Here is a 17,571-nt window from a genome sequence, read left to right on the forward strand (position 1 = left end):
TGGGTGGCTCAGTCAGTTAAGCATTTGCCTCCAGCTCAGGTCATGATCTTAGGGTCCTGGGATCGAGCCCTGCATCAGGCTCCCTGCTCAGCGGGGAGTCTGCTTCTCCCTTTTCCTCTGCCCCTCCGCCTTCTTGTGCTCTCTCTCTCTCGAATAAATAAATAAAATCTTAAAAAAAATAAAGAATTCCATTTTTAAAACATCCTCTTCCTACCAATGATCCAAGATACTTAAACAGGCAAAAAATGGTGCTTTTATTTTTTTTTTTTTTTAATTTATTTTTTTTTTTTTAAAGATTTTATTTATTTATCTGACAGAGAGAGAGAGAGAACAAGTAGGCAGAGAGACAGGCAGAGGGAGAGGGAGAAGCAGGCTCCCCGCTGAGCAGGGAGCCCGATGCGGGGCTCGATCCCAGGACCCTGGGATCATGACCTGAGCCGAAGGCAGCCGCTTAACCGGCTGAGCCACCCAGGCGCCCCGGCAAAAAATGGTGCTTTTAGAGACATATTCTTTTGTGGTTTAACACAAAAAATAAACTCCAAGTAAATTATTATTTTAAAAAATTTTGACAATGCATTATAATCACATGGTAATTAAAAATGAAGTTCTATTTTAAAGAGGAAATATGTGTAATTTTGCATATGGTAAAGGATGAGTCATTGTTATGCTTTTATAAATTATTGGGTTTTGTTTTTTAATTTTCATTATTATTTTGATGATTTCCTAAAGGGGGATTTTTCACATTTTTGATACTAAAAAGGGATATTCTAGAGCTAGAATCTTTTCTATAAACCTTTTGAAAGAAGAAATATATAAAAAGGGGCTGCTTCTTTTGAAGCTCCATTTTGAAGAATTGCTACACAATTCTATAAATATAATACATGAGCAAAGAGAAGCACATACAGAGATGGTACAACTAATTAAACCAAGACAATTCTTCATGTTTAAATATTTAGAACAGAATTATATACATTCCTATTCATGAGCTAATCAATTTGATGACAAAAATGGAAAATAAGCTTTCACAATACATTATTTAAAAAAAAAACCTCTAAAATGATACACATATAGAAAGGATATTATTTTCTGCTACAAAAATTTCCATTGCTATTTTTAGCCCACAACTGTTGCATAAAGTATTTCTTCCATAAAAGGCTCTCACACTTACAAATATAACCTCAAGATGATCTGTTGGCAAAAAAAAAAAAGAAGAAAAAAAAAAGACAAATTTATTTTAGACTAAAATAGAAGAGAAAGAGAATCCAAGAAACGGGATCTCTGCAAGTATCTATTTAGCAGAAAGCCCTAAACAACGAAACAAGAAGAGCCCACCCGGCCGTGGGGGGGTGTTTGGTACTAAGAAGGCTAGACTGAGTGACGGGAGGGAGCACGTCACGTGATACCTCGGGCTTCAGGTCCCTGTGCACCACGCCCACATCATGCATGTGGCTCACGGCCGAAACGAGCTTCCGCATGATGTAGCTGGCTTCAGTCTCACTGAAGTGTTTCTTTTTCTTAATGCGTTCAAACAGCTCTCCCCCGTTCAGAAGTTCCATCACCAGAAACGTGTGAAGCTAGAAAGGAAAAAAGAAGAACGCGGAGGGCTTTCATGAAGAGAAGTGTATTTACAGATGAAACATTCCTGGGCTATTAACTATTGCCAATAAATTTAGATAATCCCTTGTTAAAATAATCAACAGCAAGTCTTAATGGTGGAGAGGAAAGAATTGAAGGATAACGTGGCTTTTTTAGAATTCTATTTTGGTCATGGAAAATTTCAAGTGCTGCAGTGAAATCTTTATATATCCCTTCCTTGACTAATTCTTTCATTTGAATTCCATTCCAACCCTCTCTTACCAAGTTTACAGATCTTTCTTTTTTAAAGTGTGACCTAGTGCTGATAATAATGTGAAATCGTCTGCTTTAAATAATAGAGAAGATTAATGACAGAGTATGCGCAACTGCCCACAGGAGGCCTGACCCACCCACGGAATGGCAAATATATCTTTTAAAAAAGGTACTGTTTCATGAAGGCACTCTGAACCTCCTGTGAGAGCTCAACGGATTAGTTTCAGGGTTCCTTATTAATATCCACGGCAAATACCCATAGCTCAACGTGGTGTTTTATTGTTTTTGTGGTTTTTTTTTTAGTAACTGCTTTGGATACCAATGGCATTATCTTAATTAAATAGTTTAAAAATTATTTATTTACTATGCCTTGCATACATGTCCATAAAGAAAGTAACATAGGAGCAATCAAAAAGCAAAGGAATTGTATCAGCTCTCAAATGAACACAAACATGTAGTTTAAAAAGATAGCCAATCAAGAGATTCAGGTGCTATGTATTACAGAACCAACATCACTGAACAAATAAGCTTCCTTCTGAATTAGCAAAATCCAGAAAAAAAAAAGCTTCATAAAAAAGGTAATTATCCTGTACATATTGGGCAAATTTTAAAAGGTGAACCTTTTTAATAAGAGAATTGCTTCCAGGCTACCAGAGATCAAGCTAATTTGAGTTTCTACATACAACAGATACGGTCAAAGTTGAAGGTTGGCTACAAGCATATGCCAGTGAGCTTTTAAAAAAAATGGAGGGCAATACCTGTAAGTGGTTTAAAAGATAGGTTTTAGAGTCAAACCTGGATTGGAATGGCACTTCTGCTACTTACTTATGACCCTGGGGATGCTTTGAGCTATGAGCTTTAGGACCCTTACTGATAAAACAGGTAACAGTGAGAAAATGTCTATGAGACAGTTGGATAATGGTCCTCCGAAGACATCCGTATCCAAATCCCCAGAACGTGTGGACGTTACCTGATATGGTAAAGAGACTTTGCAGATGTAATTAAGGAACTTGAGATGGGAAGAGTGTCTAAATTATCCACCAGAGCCAACAGTATGGGATGGGACTATGGAAACAAGAGACTGGAGTGATATAAAGAAGGTTCACGAGCCAAGGAACGTGAGCAGTCTCCAGAAGCTAAAAAAAAGGCAAGCAAATGGACTGTCCCTTAGAGTCTCCAGAAGGAACCAGCCCTGCTGACACCCGGACTTTACACCAGGGAGACTGATTTTGAACTTCTCATCTCCAGACCGTACGATTATAAATTGGTACTGCTTAGGTTTGTGGTAATTTGTTACAGCAGCAAGAGGAAATGAATATAGCTCCCGGTACACTGAGTCGGAGGCTGAAGACCCACCCTCATCGATTTCACCCATTAGTTGAAGAGAAGATTATGTGCACCTGGGGGTGATCAGGGCAACTGTGTCATCTATACGGAGAAAATCACCCAAGATATCAATAGCAGAATGATAATGTATCTTCATATATTTGTACTAGTATATACAGGATTATATCATGACACAACTTATAGTCAGTACTTTTTTTTTTTTTTTTTTTTGAGACAGCTCGGGGAGAGGGGCAGAGGGAGAAGAGAGAGTATCTTAAGCACGCTCCATGCACAGTGTGGAGCCTGATTCGGGGCTCGATCTCACAACCCTGAGATGATGACCTGAGCCGAAACCAAGAGTCGGACGCTTAACTGACTGAGCCATTCAGGCGCCCTTCAGTAACTCTTTAATATAAAAATAACAAATAATAAATTGATCCTGTGGCGTAAGTACAAAATTAGGGATGCAGCTCCTGAGATCTGATATCGCCTGAACATAAGAGACTGAATGTCTCTGCGGGGACGTAGCTGGGCACAAGCCCAAAACCAGAGGGCAGTGTCCAATGTCATCCTCCAATCCCTTGATGATCATGTGAATCATCTTCAACAGGAGAATGTCCAGGCTCTTTTTAAGCACCTCCAGTGGATGGGGGACTCATTACTTCTACTGGAGTTGGGTAGCCCGATGACATGGTGGCAATTGGAGGAGCATGGAGAGTAGCTCCCCGAAGCCCTCACTTCAAAGATATTCCTTTTCTGACTATGAGAACCACAGAGCAAGTAGATGACAATGTCATTTTTGGGTGCTCACTCCATGTTTCTGCCTCCCCTAAGGCAGCAGAGTTCTGAAGTTGGACTGCTTGGGTCTAGAGCCCAGCATTACCACTTACGAACTGTGAGACCCTGTTATTTAACTTCTGTGAGTTTCCATTTTCTCACCCCATGGTGTTACTATAAGGACTGAATAACACATGTGGAATCTGGGACGGTACCTGGCCCGGTGAGGTATGCAATAATAAAGGGCAAGGTTATTGTGGTTAAGACATCACTGCCATGGTACCCTGGGAACTTCCCGTATGGTAGAGCACTGGGCCATGGCCTACCCAGGACGTGGTGTTACGGCAGCACATGGAGACAGCCCAGGACGGGGGCCCAGGTTTTCCCGACGAGATGCTCACGGCCTTGCGGTGTGACCACAGACAAGTCTCATGACCCTTCTGCGTCTGTTTCTTCTTTGTTAAACTTAGGGTAAGCCGCATCCAGGACTGGGTTTGGCTCTTGTGCTTAGCATGTTGTCTTAAGTAGGAGCGTGTCATCTCACCCAGTCCCAGGGGGAAAGGTAACTGTACCGGGGCAGTTTTTGTCATGGAAGGTGGCAGCGGAGGGGAGGGGAAGAGGCATGGACCTGACACAGTGGCAATCCTGCCACGTGCAGAGTTACACGCTTCTGCACTCGGTTCCTGTTGGAAAGCAGGACCGGGAGAGGAGGGGGCAGCATGACCTGGCCCCCTGGAGTAAGATGAGAGGAGCAGCTTTACCCTTCTGGGTTGCCTCTCTTCTTCAGCTTGCACTAATTAGGCTTACGACTCTCTAAGTTCTATTCCGGAAGTGAAAAGAAGGTTGAAGGCTGATAAATAACGGACTACTGAGAACTATCCGGTGATTAAGCTACGGTGGGCAGCAGCTGAACGGGTGACAAGCAGAGTGCAGCTTGTGACAGCGCCACCAGCCCCTGCCCCTCTCTCCTCCGTCCACGTCCTATGTGCCCACTGTTGAGGGAGAAGAGCAGACGTGAAAGGATGCACCGGTTTGGGGGAGGGGTAAGAAGTTTCTCTGCCTTCTCTAGGGGCTGGGTATTCTCCCACATCCCTGACTCTGACCCCGCAGCACCAACAAGACTGGTAAAAAGTAGAACCCTCTATGTGAATCAGAATGCACAGAAAAATTGTGTCAAATACCTGATCGTGAAAAATTTCATGCAGCTTCACGATATTGGGGTGTCCTTCACAGAGCTTCAGAGCTGTGATTTCTTTCTGAGTATTGGCTTCCATCCTGCAAGATGAGAGCGGTTAGCCCCCACGTACATACCCCTCTTCACCAAGTTTTTATGTCCCGATTGTCCCAACCCGAATTTTGTGTTTATTGACAGTGCATTCAGAATGTAACTGTCAAAGTATCAAAATGAGGTCTCTATGACAGTAGTGAGTCATCCTACCCACCAGAACAAGTAATGCGTTATTCCCGAGACAATGATTATTTCTGAGTCAGAAGAGAGCCAATCCTATGAAGAAATGGATGCCTGACTTGCCTGACATTTTGGTAATAGGAATACATAATCATGGAGGTAATAATGAGTTACCGAAACGACGAGCTGGCTTGCAAAGCTACCAGCAAATTGCTAAGTCATTTCAGAAAAAAAAAAAAAAAAGTATTTCAAATCTATAACTATTAGGAACAGCAACAGCTGCTGAGCACATCTGATTGCTGCTGCCACAGAAAATGTTCTCGCAGGAACCTCGAAAGCCTGTCACCCTATGATTTATGTCTCAGATGGATTACTTTAACAGCAAACATCCAGTAGCGTCAGAAGGATAATGGATCAGCTAATGAGCTGAATGGCTAAACCCATGGGTGAAAAGCCTTACAAGAAACCATTGATTTTAAAATAAAAATCCTAATTTACAGAATTCATTGACTGGGATGAATCCACACAGAAGAATGCCAGACACAGTCCTACCTTTTGCTGATTATTTTGACTGCAAAGGCTTGGTTACTTTTTTTGTGTATGCACTTTCGACAAATTGAAAAACTTCCCTCTCCCAGTGGCTTGTCCTTCAGATCCAGGTCATAGTGCTGATAGAATGGGGAGTCCTGATAAGAAACCAACGTCATTTAACTTAAGAAAATACTACGAATGCAGAGGGATAAATAACATTGTAGAGTAAAAGAACATTATTTATGTTAATAAATATGCATGGGATACATTTAGAATCTTCTAAGATTCATCTTACTTTTAGCTCATTTCTACTTTCATCTATATAACTTTTTAAGACATATAATTGGCTATTGTTGTAAAAAGGAGTTCATTGAAATTGATGTGACTAATTCTCTGGGGCAAATATTGCTATTTCCACTTACTCATTTCCTAAAACTGCATCTTAGTCAAACGGCAAGTCTCTTATGTTCACCGGCCTTGACAATGTTAATTAGTGTTGGTATTTAAATGATAACTATGTCATTTAATTAATCACGTCTATACCTTCATCATTGCGCTCCTGGCAACATTTGTCACTCCAGGACGTTCAACTCCCATGTGAAATTGAAAAGGATCTATTACAGCTGCATTACGTTTGAACAGAATAGAAGGAGCAACAAAGGAATAGCCCTAAAAAAAGAAAAGGAAGAGTAAAGAATGAGGATTTGCAATTTCCCACGTTAGCACAGACCAGACTGTAATAATTTTTTTCTAAAATCAAGAAAAGAGACTGAAAAACATCCAAATATGTGTTAAGATGAATCTCATTTTATTTGTAATCTAAAATGCAAGGTTATTTCAAATCAATAGAAAAATGCTTTTCAGAAAAGGAGAGAATGCCATCTTCTGGTAGAATTAAACCAATTCAAAAGTAAAGGCAGAAAAACCTTCTTTCCTATTCCACCCCCAATATCTGACTCAGAGCTGTAATTCTTTTATTTATTTATTTACTTTTTTAAATTTTATTTTATTTTATTATGTTATGTTAGTCACCATGTAATACATCATTAGTTTTTTGATGTAGTGATCCACGACTGTTTGCGTATAACACCCAGTGCTCCATGCAGAACGTGCCCTCCTTAATACCCATCACCAGGCTAACCCATCCCCCCACCCCCCTCCCCTCTAAAACCCTCAGTTCGTTTCTCAGAGTCCGTAGTCTCTCATGGTTCGTCTCTCCCTCCGATTTCCCCCCCTTCATTTTCCCCTTCCTTCTCCTAATGTCCTCCATGCTATTCCTTATGTTCCACAAATAAGTGAAACCATATGATAATTGACTTTCTCTGCTTGACTTATTTCACTTAGCATAATCTCCTCCAGTCCCATCAGAAAAGATGAATACCCAACTTTTACATCAACATGGATGGGACTGAAGGAGATCACAGCTGTAATTCTTTTGCATTGCTGATAAAAGTTCGCTTACAAACACAACTAACTTCTCAAAAGGGTAGAGTTTAAGGTATTAAACAAAGTGGTCCAAGGGCTCTTGTTTATTGTTATTCCAAAGGCTACAGTTTGTTTCTAATTTAGCAATTATTTGGCTCATTATCCTTCCTTAGACTAAAAATTTTAAATTGAGTTTTGGGAAAGAAGTAAAATCAAATGTCAGAACGATGTGCTGAACCAAAAGTGGTATAGTGATAGATGATTAATCTGTTCAAGCTGGAACATTCATTAGTTCGAAGAACATTTTTTAGATATCTACTCTGTGCCCAGTCATGTGCTAGATGTTAGCGTCATTAAGGTCCAGAGACACAGCCCAGGTGACCAGATTAAGCCCTACCAATGGGACACTTAACGAGGGTCAAGAAGGGAAGCTCTGATGCCATTTAAAAGTTAGAGTATTGATGGGCCGCCTGGGTGGCTCAGTAGGTTAAGCGTCTGCCTTCGGCTCAGGTCATGATCACAGGCTCCTGGGATCCAGCCCCGCATCGGGCTCCCTGCTTAGCAGAGAGCCTGCTTCTCCCTCTCCCTCTGCCTGCCGCTCTGCCTACTTGTGCTATCTCTCTGTCAAATAAATAAATTTTAAAAAATCTTTAAAAAAAAAAAAAGAGTATTGCAAGTCTGAGGAAGATCTTTTTCTAAGTATAAAATCTTTTCCAAATCTTCAGGAGTTAGAAAGCAGTTTAGATTACTCACTGAGGAGAAAGAACCAGGTAACACTTTTTATGAACTGAAGAAAATTTTATATGGATAGAGGTAAAATAAAGTAGTATTGTATTTTTCTATAAGAGAGCCTGAACAGAAATAAAATTTCAAGTAAGAAATCAGCACCACTTTATATAAAAAAACCACATAAGTAATATCTACTATTTAACAGACCCTAAGCTTCAGTTAATAATGGGCAGTATCTCTATATTTGATAATTTTGAAGAGATTAGAGAATCTTGTTTTTAAGATGCCAAGAACACTTTTCATATGGGAAAATTCATCTTTTTTCCAGAGCACACGTGGCCTCTGTGCATGAGCATGCTCCTGGAGATTACCTGAAACAGCCTCTCGGAGCTCTGGGGCAGTGCTGCGGGCGAGTAGGTGGGGTCCATCTCCGTGAACTCTTCTGCAAAGTTACTCACATCTAATTCGTCTCGGATGACTGGCTTAAATGGCGCGAGCACTTTTTTGGCAGCTAAATCATCCCAATTTATTTTCTAAAACAGAGAAAGAAAATTGGTACAAAGTTGAAACCAACAAAGTTGAAGTATTTTCTGAGCATTGTCTAAGAATAACAAAGACAGATTAGGGTTTTAATTGGTTGATAGGGAAAGAGCACATATTTCAAACCAACAATTAAAAATGTTTTTTTTTTTTTTCCCAAGCACAAGCACATTTTCTGACTGCAGTTGATGGCTCTAGCCAATGCTATGTCCTAAAGATGAGATGGCCTTCCATCACTGTGGGGTCTTGCGGTGTCGTCTGGGGGGACACCAGGATATCCTAGTCCACCGTTAGGCATAACAGAAAAATTACTTTTGTCCTGACCCTCCTGAGAGAGGTGTGAGGCCAGAACAAAACAAAACTGAACTGTAATAAAGGGCTTTTCAATGCTCTATGGATATGAGTATTAACTCTAAAGGAATATCCCTATTTTCTAGAGGCAGTGTTAAAGTGGCTCTCGGCCTATACTTGGTTTCCCTCCTGGTCATCTGGACAGATTAGAAAATAAACACACTATAAATCATGCACTTGTTTATGTCTCTAAGTATAAATGATACTATCATACTGATGTGATCATCTTTTTCGCATTTAACTGTATTCTAGCTTTTTATTTTTTATTTTTTTAAAGATTTTATTTATTTATTTGACAGAGAGAGATATAGTGAGAGCAGGAACACAAGCAGGGGGAGTGGAAGAGGGAGAAGCAGGCTTCCTGCCGAGCAGGGAGCCCGATGTGGGACTCGATCCCAGGACCCTGGGATCATGACCTGAGCCGAAGGCAGACGCTTAACGACTGAGCCACCCAGGTGCCCTGTATTCTAGCTTTTTAAATACTGCTTCTTTCCCCCCATGCCAGTCGCTTACTGCCTGATAAAGTGCTGTGTTTTATCTTATTCAGATTCAACTCTGTGCTCTATTTTCTTTGTGCTCCTTCTGTCACTTAAAACAACCTCAGATACTCCTTACTGAATTGAATCCTACAGCTATCCTATTAACATATTTCCTCAAATCTAAAATGTCATCACTTATAGTGAGATAAACCACTATTTTATGTACCATTAAGAAAGAAAAGGCATCATCAACTAGAATGGTTACAATGTCCATTGTAAGATGCATTCTGATTTCAGAGATGGTTGATGACATTGGCTAAGTTTAATCAACTAACATAAATGTTTTTATTATGCCCTCTTGTGGAGGCAATGTAGAAAAAAATCATTAGATTACAGATCTTCATATTTTTCAGTTAGAGTGGGCTTTAGAGATCATTTAGCTCATCTCCTTTACTTGATCCAGATAGAAATTGAAGGCTGGAAGTAAGAACTAACCTTTCTCACTTAAACATTAGCCAGTGGAAGGGTCAGTCTCTTGATTTTCTAGTTAGTGTTCTGTCCTCTGTGTGGCTATAATGTTTTTCATTACAAGCATATGATTTGTGCTTGGCTATTTATACACACATTAAAAGAAACTTCCAGAGTAAAGGGGTAATTTAAAGGAATATGTTGTTAGCAGGAGAACGTTTGGTATGTAGAAAATTGAATGCTATTATGCTCCTCTCCACCTTCTCTCCATTTAGGTCTTTACAAGTTGGAGTCTGGTCTTTCCTAAAGTGTCCTTGTTATTTAAAAAGCAAGGCAATTAAATAACCTAAAATTACTATTCCAAACTATAGAAAAGAAAAATTTCTCTAATATGAAAGACATACTGTAATATTCACAAATATAGGGAACCACACAGAAAAAGATCCTAGGGAAATATGACTGAGGCATTTTGCTTGAGTACTTTCTTAAATCTTAACTTATTGTTAAATTTTGAGCCAGATTTCTCAAAAACATATTTGAAATAGTTTGTTCAAATATTAATCTTTGTAAGCCATGCTAATTTATGAAATGCACACACTGAGAAGTTAATTTTATTCTAAATGTATTTCTGTTACTGAACTTCCAAAAGATATATAGTAATATATTTTTAAATGGGTTACAACTGAGAGACTGATGTTATTTTTTTGAGTATAGAAATAGAGAGGTAATTCTTATTCTCAGCCATTATTTGTTTCTCTATATTTAAAAAACAATAGATGAGGGGCGCCTGGGTGGCTCAGTCGTTAAGCGCCTGCCTTCGGCTCAGGTCATGATCCCAGGGTCCTGGGATCGAGCCCCACATTGGGCTCCCTGCTCGGTGGGAAGCCTGCTTGTCCCTCTCCCACTCCCCCAGCTTGTGTTCCCTCTCTCGCTGTATCTCTCTGTCAAATAAATAAATAAAATCTTAAAAAAAAATAAAAAATAAAAATAAAAAACAATAGATGACCTAAAGGTTACTCTACAGCAGAGCTTTTTCTTTGTTTTGTTATGCTATTTTCATTCGTTTTGGTGAGAATACTGTAAAAACTCAGTTTGCAGAATAAAAATAAAACTTGGATGGTCCCTTTAGACCATGAATACTTAGAGGTCATGTTTGTTGAGGTGATAAAATTATTTAAAAGTCCTAAGTTCAGAGGGTACCTGGGTGGCTCAGTTGGTTAAACATCCGACTCTTGATTTAACTCGGGTCATGATCTCAGGGTCCTGAGATGGAGCCCGTAACTGGGCTCTGCGCTGAGCACTGAGCTTGAAGCCTGCTTGGGATTCTCTCTCTCCCTCTCCCTCCGCCCCTCCTACACCCCATCCCCTGCTTGCGCATCGTGTGTTCCCCCTCTCTCTTAAAAAAAAAAGTCATAAGTGCAGGGTTTTAAAAACTGAGGTTATGGTGTTCCAGGTTGACTGTTTAGGTTGAAATAACTAGCCAAGTTGGCCAACTTAACTTTTTTCCCCCCAGTTATCTATAATTTTGGAGGTTTTTCTTTTTTGTTTTTTGTTGTTGTTGTTAATAAATTGAGCAAACTAAGTTGAGCAGATGTATTGGTGCTCTGTAGAATGGCCTCATTAGGCTTTTTAAGGATAAGCAAAAAAAAAAAAAAAAAAAGAATAATTAATTCTATGTTGCAGATACACAACTGAGAAATAGGTAGATTTTTAATTGTCTGAGATAGCTCCTGAGGAAAGAAGGAAAAATGAAATCATTGTCTAAAAGGTGGAACACACTGGCAGGAATGGCTCATGAACTGAGAGAAAAGTAAAAAATAAAAGCCTCTTTGGTCCAGATGCCTAAATTTCAAAATCGTAAATAGAAACCAGTACTCAAAACTGGAACCAATAAGCTTATGGAAGACTGAATGCCTTTATGGTCCTCCCCACTCTTACTTCATTTAGGGAGAAAAAGACCATTTAGGTGTCTCCAAGTAGAATTTTGATCTTTGGATTTTTCCAGGGTCCCCGTCATTTTAAAAAAAGGTGCAATGTATGTGAAAATAGGGAGCAAAGATCCCCAAAAGGGACCCCGTTCACTCATTTCACCAAGAATGCCTAGCACCCTGCAAATAGTAGGGCATACGAAACCATCTGTTCAATATATTTCACCTGAAAAAAGAGATGTTCTTTGATTTCATCCGCATCACGTGGGCCACATCCCAATCTTTTCTTGGGATCTTTCATCAAAAGACGCTGAATTAGGTCTTTAGCTAAAGCACTCATTTCTTGAGGATATGGAGGCTCACTTTTTAATATTCTCCTGTAGGCAGATAAAACTTGCTATTAAAACAACCAGAGGATGAGGTTATAGTGACAGTATTCTTAGCAAAACAAGTATTGTGCAACACACTTTGAAATTGAGCTATACGTGAAAACTGGAGCAAGAGTATTTAAAACGAGATACCATGAAATCAAATTTCTGAAACTTAAAAAAGCAGAAACAGAAAGTGTTGGATCATTTTTCAGTATAAGGCACTCCTAGTGGGAAGCCACCATCCCAAATACTTAATTGGAAAAAAATATATGAAGGCTTGGGACCTCCCATCTGTGGACTTGATTCTGATGAAAGAGTTCCCAACAGAAACAACTCCTAATAAACTCAGGGAAGTCAATCCAGCCCTCAGATTCGAAAGGACAAAAGCAACTCCAACCATACCTGCCTCTCTTCTCCTTCCCCGTGTGCCAGTGAACACAGGGCCCAGCAGGAAGGGCGAGAGGAGGCAGGCCAAGATAGAGAGTCAGAGCCACTTGGACATGGCTCCACTCCTAATATCTGAACATGAGCACCAGACCTGGGGCTTTTCGTGGGATGGAAGCATATGCTTCATTATCTGCTACTATAAAACAGGCAGGTGAGCCCTATAAGGAACTCAAAGATAACATCTACTATTTATTACGGAAGGTAAACAAGATAATCAAGGTTCTTGATGAAATATTTGAATTTATTCTAAGGTCATGGAAGAAATCAATCCAACCAAATGTACCTTTTGCCCCTGTTAAAAGGAAGATCAATAATGAGAAGGGATAATGAAGGGGACAGATTGAAATTAAGAAGCTTAACACGGTATACATGGAGATAAATAGTTATTCCTTTATTTGGATTTGCAAAATGATAGCCTGGTGTGTATTAAATTATTAATAACCGTTATGGAACAGAATCAGATAACACGTTTGTAAGAGACAGCACAGCCTGGTAAGAACATGGACTCTGGGGCCAGCCGGAATTCAAACTGGCTCTGTGGAGTACTGGCTCTGTGACTCTGAGATAGTTGATTACCCTCCTTAATACCACGGTTTCCTTAACCTGAAGTGGGTATGGTGGCGCTTACATGGGTGAAAACATGACGAACAGGGCTTGGCACTGCCCTTGGAACGTAGCAAGTGCTTGACCTATGTGCGCTACCGTTAGACTCCCTCCTGCTAGAGCCGCCCCAGGGAAAACCTCAGCCAGTCGCCACCAAGAATCAGGGAAATGATCAGTGGCTTTGGACTTAAAATTCCAGCAGTGTTGTTCATTTCAAATCTAATCCGACTTCTTGCACTCCATCCTGGGGACGCGAGAAAACGCTGGCAGAACAAGGGAAAAAAATAAGCAGTACTCTTTTTTCTTTTTGATTCTTTAGTACACGCCCATGGCTCACTGCTCGGCAGGGTTTTCAGCGTTAGAGACGATCCTCTCCTCAGATCAGGCCCGGGCATATCCGACAGAGACACTGGCCACCCTGTTTCTTAGGGAAAAGTAAGTACAGACTTTTCCATTTTCTCCACCTTGAATGTACTTTTTGCAGGCAGGACCTTCTTGTGTAAAAGGATCAGGCAACAGACACGCCGTTGCTGACATCCGCTTCTGCTGACTCGGGCTAGGGAACTGAGCACTTCAGCCGCCGCCGTCTGAAGGTAGCGATCCTGCATGGCTGTTACTTCTTACACCCGAGTCGCTGGCCTTTACTGGAAGTCTGCTCCGCACCGGGCTCCAGGGAAAGCAACAGTCGGTCAGGTCAGCCGTGGCGGGTTCATCCACAAAAGGAGAGATGTAGAGAGAACAGGGTGGCCCCACCGAGATGCCAAACTGGAAAAAGGGGCAGAAAGAGACCCCGTGTACAACTTGGGGTGGCGGTCTGGGCACACAAACAGCATCGGTGAGCGATGGAGGTGTGTGGCAGGCGCCAGGTGCCGGGCACTAGAGTTTTAGATGGGGACAAGGCAGGGATGGGAAGACACGGAGTGGAAATGTGAAGGGATTTCTGAGAACAGGGCCGACGAGGGAACACGAAGAATCGCCGGTGATGGCCCCGGAACTTCCCTTTGCGGAGAGAAGCTAACACGGCCAGAAGCAGTGGTGGGAGGTCCAGCAGGCAATGGTGAGCATCCTCCCAGCTCGCAGGAGGGAACAGGGGCCCCGCAGAAGGAGATACCACAGCAGGAACACTTCTTAGGCTTCTTGTTGTCTCGGTACACAGACTGGCACACGGTTTGCTTAGGGCGTGGAGAGGTTCTGAAGCCTAATCCTGCAGAGAACTGTAGGGCCAGGAAGAGGACCAGAAATGGAGTGGGTGGGGTGGTGAGGAGAAAGCGCCCAGCAGCCTTAAATCTTTTCTCCATCAGAAGATGATCTGGGATTTACCTTCCTCTTATGCTGTTTCCTTGAAACGTACTGGGCCAAGAGAAATGTGAAATGACAGCTGTGCCCGGTTATTGCGAAGTTACCCCTGAGGGGTGTGAGCAGACAGGACTATTTAAAACTCAGAGAACACAAGCTTCTGGGTGTTATCTCTTACCCCAAGGGTGTCCTTGGGCGGGGGGGGAAGGGGGGACGCTTGGAAGCTGTGCACGGGGGAGTTTTAAGATACAGTTCCTGTGCTGAGCTTCCCATGCTGGGGTGGTTTACACCCACCCACTTGGTCTCACCACTAATGGCTGAGTGTGTCTTCTGTGGGCTGGGAAGCCAGGCGGAGGTGATGGGAAGGACCGCTGATGAAGAGGTGTCTGATGCTGTCATGCTCATGCTCTTGTTTCCTGACCTGTTTCTTCGAAAGCTAAGTAAAACTGGTGCCAGATTCCAGCCCACTGTGACCTGTGAGTGTGAATGCCAATCCAAAGCCTAGACTAATACAGTTGCACAGAATGTGCACTGCAGAAACCAGAAACTGGGGATGTGGGTGGAGGATGCTGGTTCTAGCCGGTGCTAGTCGTGACCATCCCAGAACACCCTGCAAGAAGAGCAGGGAGACATAGCTCAGGTGTGCTTCCCCTTTACCTTCAAATGTGCTTGATTTCTGAACTGGTAGTAGCCCAGAGCTCTTTCTTTTTAGCTTCAAAGGGAATCTGGGAAACTCCAGAAGAACTGCCATGGAGCAGGGCCCAAATAAACCTTAGAGCTCTCTGTAAAATCACAACAGGCCCTGAGTTGATATATCATGGTAAACACTTCTTGTGTTTGTTATCATTTAATCCATACAATAATCCTACCAAAGGCAGCTAGTATTATCCCTGTTTTAAAGATGAGGCAAGATTCCTTTCAAATAAAGCAAGAAATATACATACCAATTAAAATGTTAAGCAGGTGTTTTAGAACATAGATGATTTTAATATTTTTTCCAAGAATAAGCAAATAACACAGCTAAGAAGATTTTGAAAAATAAAATAATTGGGAATGATTCTACATGTTAACTACACGTTAAAAAGTATTATAAGACAAAACTGTAAAACTGAGGTGCTAGCAAAATAAATCAACAGCCAAATCAAATGAACAGAAGAGACAACTTGAAAAATATCCAGGCACATACACAAACTTACATTGTTTTTGAAAAGGGACCAGCCAACATCGGAAATGCCACATTGTTTGACAAATGTGTTGGGGAAACCAGCTATTTGGGAAATCCTGAAACAAAGCAAGACCTATGCCTTATACCACAACCCGAAATAAACTCCAAATGGATTGAGGAATTACATGAAAAAAGAAAAATTAAATAAAATTAAATCTGTAATATAAAAATGAATATACAATCTCGTTCTATTCATGAATGCTATGTTTCTGAAAACCCTCTGTGGTCAAAGAAATTCACAACTGATTAGCTTAAGAATATATGGATTAAAGGGTGTGAACACCAAGACTAGAACTAAAACTATGATGGGGAACAAGATGGATGGATGGTAGACACAGAACAAGTAAGGATGGTCAAACAGTCACGGTAGAATCATGGTGGAAGCAGGTAGGCGCGTATCCACTCGAACAGAAATAACATTTTCATAATAAAATGTGGTGGAAACAGTGAGCCTATGAAACATCGCACGTGTTTCATATGTTTACTAAAACATATCAATAAGGAACTGTCTCAACAATGGTGTTAGAGTGATGGGCAATGCTCACTTGTCCCTCCACTAGGGTCTCTGCTCAACTGTCACCTTATCAGAGCATCTTTCTCTAACCATCCTGACAAAATACCCATCCTTTTCATCCCTCTCCTTTCTTTTTGCTTCATGGAATCTAAAGACTATTATATATTTGTCAATTAATTATCTCTCACAACTAAAATGTAAGCTCTGAGGGAATGGGGACCTCTGTTTTTAAAAAAAGCAATTTTCAGGACACCTGGGTGGCTCAGTCAGTTGGGCGTCTGCCTTCGGCTCGGGTCACAATCCCGGGGCCCTGGGATCGAGTCCCGCATCGGGCTCCTTGCTCAGTGGGGAACCTGCTTCTCCCTCTGCCTGCCGCTCCCCCTGCTTGTGCTCACATGCTCTCTCTGACAAATAAATAAAATCGTAAAAATTTTTTAAAAAAGCAATTTTGTTCATTGCTTTTCTCCTGGGGCCTAGAGAACTGCTTAGCACTCAGCAAGCCCTCAACAAATATTTCCTGAATGAATAAATGTCTGATTGTTTTCCATTCATGATACCTTGCTCACTCAGGATCTTTCTTCCTCAGTTTCAACAGAGGCCTGCAGATAACATTTTTGCATTTTCACAGATGGCATGCCTTCTCTTGGGTTGTTTATTTCTACTTGCCCTCCATTTCAAAGTTCACAATCTTTCCTATTTCATAACTTAATATTGTTGATTCTCACTTCCTGGTTCCCATGTGGTCCCAGAGTTACAGGATTACTCATATGCCTGCCTGAGTTAGGAGGAGTTTCCAGCCAACTTCACTTACTCTAAATAGTTAAGAATACTGTGGTATATCTATTCAATGGTTATGTTATATAGCCATTGCAAAATTATGTTTACAGAGAGCCTGTAATTGGAGAATGCGTAAAACTTTAAGCAAAAACTGGAAAATAGGAAATTGTATTTCTAGTATAAGCACAATATATCAAAATATCAGCAGTGTTTGTCTCTGGGGGTTATTACGCACATTTTACACTATATGCACATTTCACACTAGAGTGAACATTATTTTTAGAATAGGAGCAATAAAATGAACTTCATTTATAAGATCACAAACCCACAGAGAACAGCACGCAAGCATGGCAAGAAGGCCAGGAAGTCTTGAAGCTCCCATGAGCAGGCCCCTGTGGGTATTTCCCACCATCGGAAAGGCCCTTTTCTGCCTTCAGCCTCCACAAAGCTTGTGGGTCCTCCCAGCCCGGCCCGTGCAGTCTCTCCATCCTGAATGGCTGCTTCCTTCACACTCCTGGTCCCCACGGG

The 17,571-nt window shown here is 41.3% G+C and overlaps 1 protein-coding gene across 4 annotated transcripts in view; it reads right to left on the reverse strand.

Annotated features, from left to right (window-relative positions):
- Nucleotides 1-17,571, reverse strand: part of RPS6KA5 (ribosomal protein S6 kinase A5) — a 179,651-nt gene that overhangs the window by 19,090 nt on the left and 142,990 nt on the right. For all 4 annotated transcript variants that reach the window (XM_032405786.1, XM_032405790.1, XM_032405788.1 and 1 more), the window contains exons 8-13: nucleotides 12,037-12,187; nucleotides 8,416-8,577; nucleotides 6,434-6,559; nucleotides 5,912-6,045; nucleotides 5,133-5,226; nucleotides 1,404-1,574 (exon numbers count right to left, since the gene is read on the reverse strand). In XM_032405786.1, coding sequence (XP_032261677.1) covers nucleotides 1,404-1,574; nucleotides 5,133-5,226; nucleotides 5,912-6,045; nucleotides 6,434-6,559; nucleotides 8,416-8,577; nucleotides 12,037-12,187 — 838 coding nt within the window. The remainder of the gene's footprint in view (nucleotides 1-1,403; nucleotides 1,575-5,132; nucleotides 5,227-5,911; nucleotides 6,046-6,433; nucleotides 6,560-8,415; nucleotides 8,578-12,036; nucleotides 12,188-17,571) is intronic.

Source organism: Phoca vitulina, unplaced genomic scaffold (assembly GCF_004348235.1).
Source record: "Phoca vitulina isolate PV1807 unplaced genomic scaffold, GSC_HSeal_1.0 scaffold7, whole genome shotgun sequence".
Taxonomy (NCBI): Eukaryota; Metazoa; Chordata; class Mammalia; order Carnivora; family Phocidae; genus Phoca; species Phoca vitulina.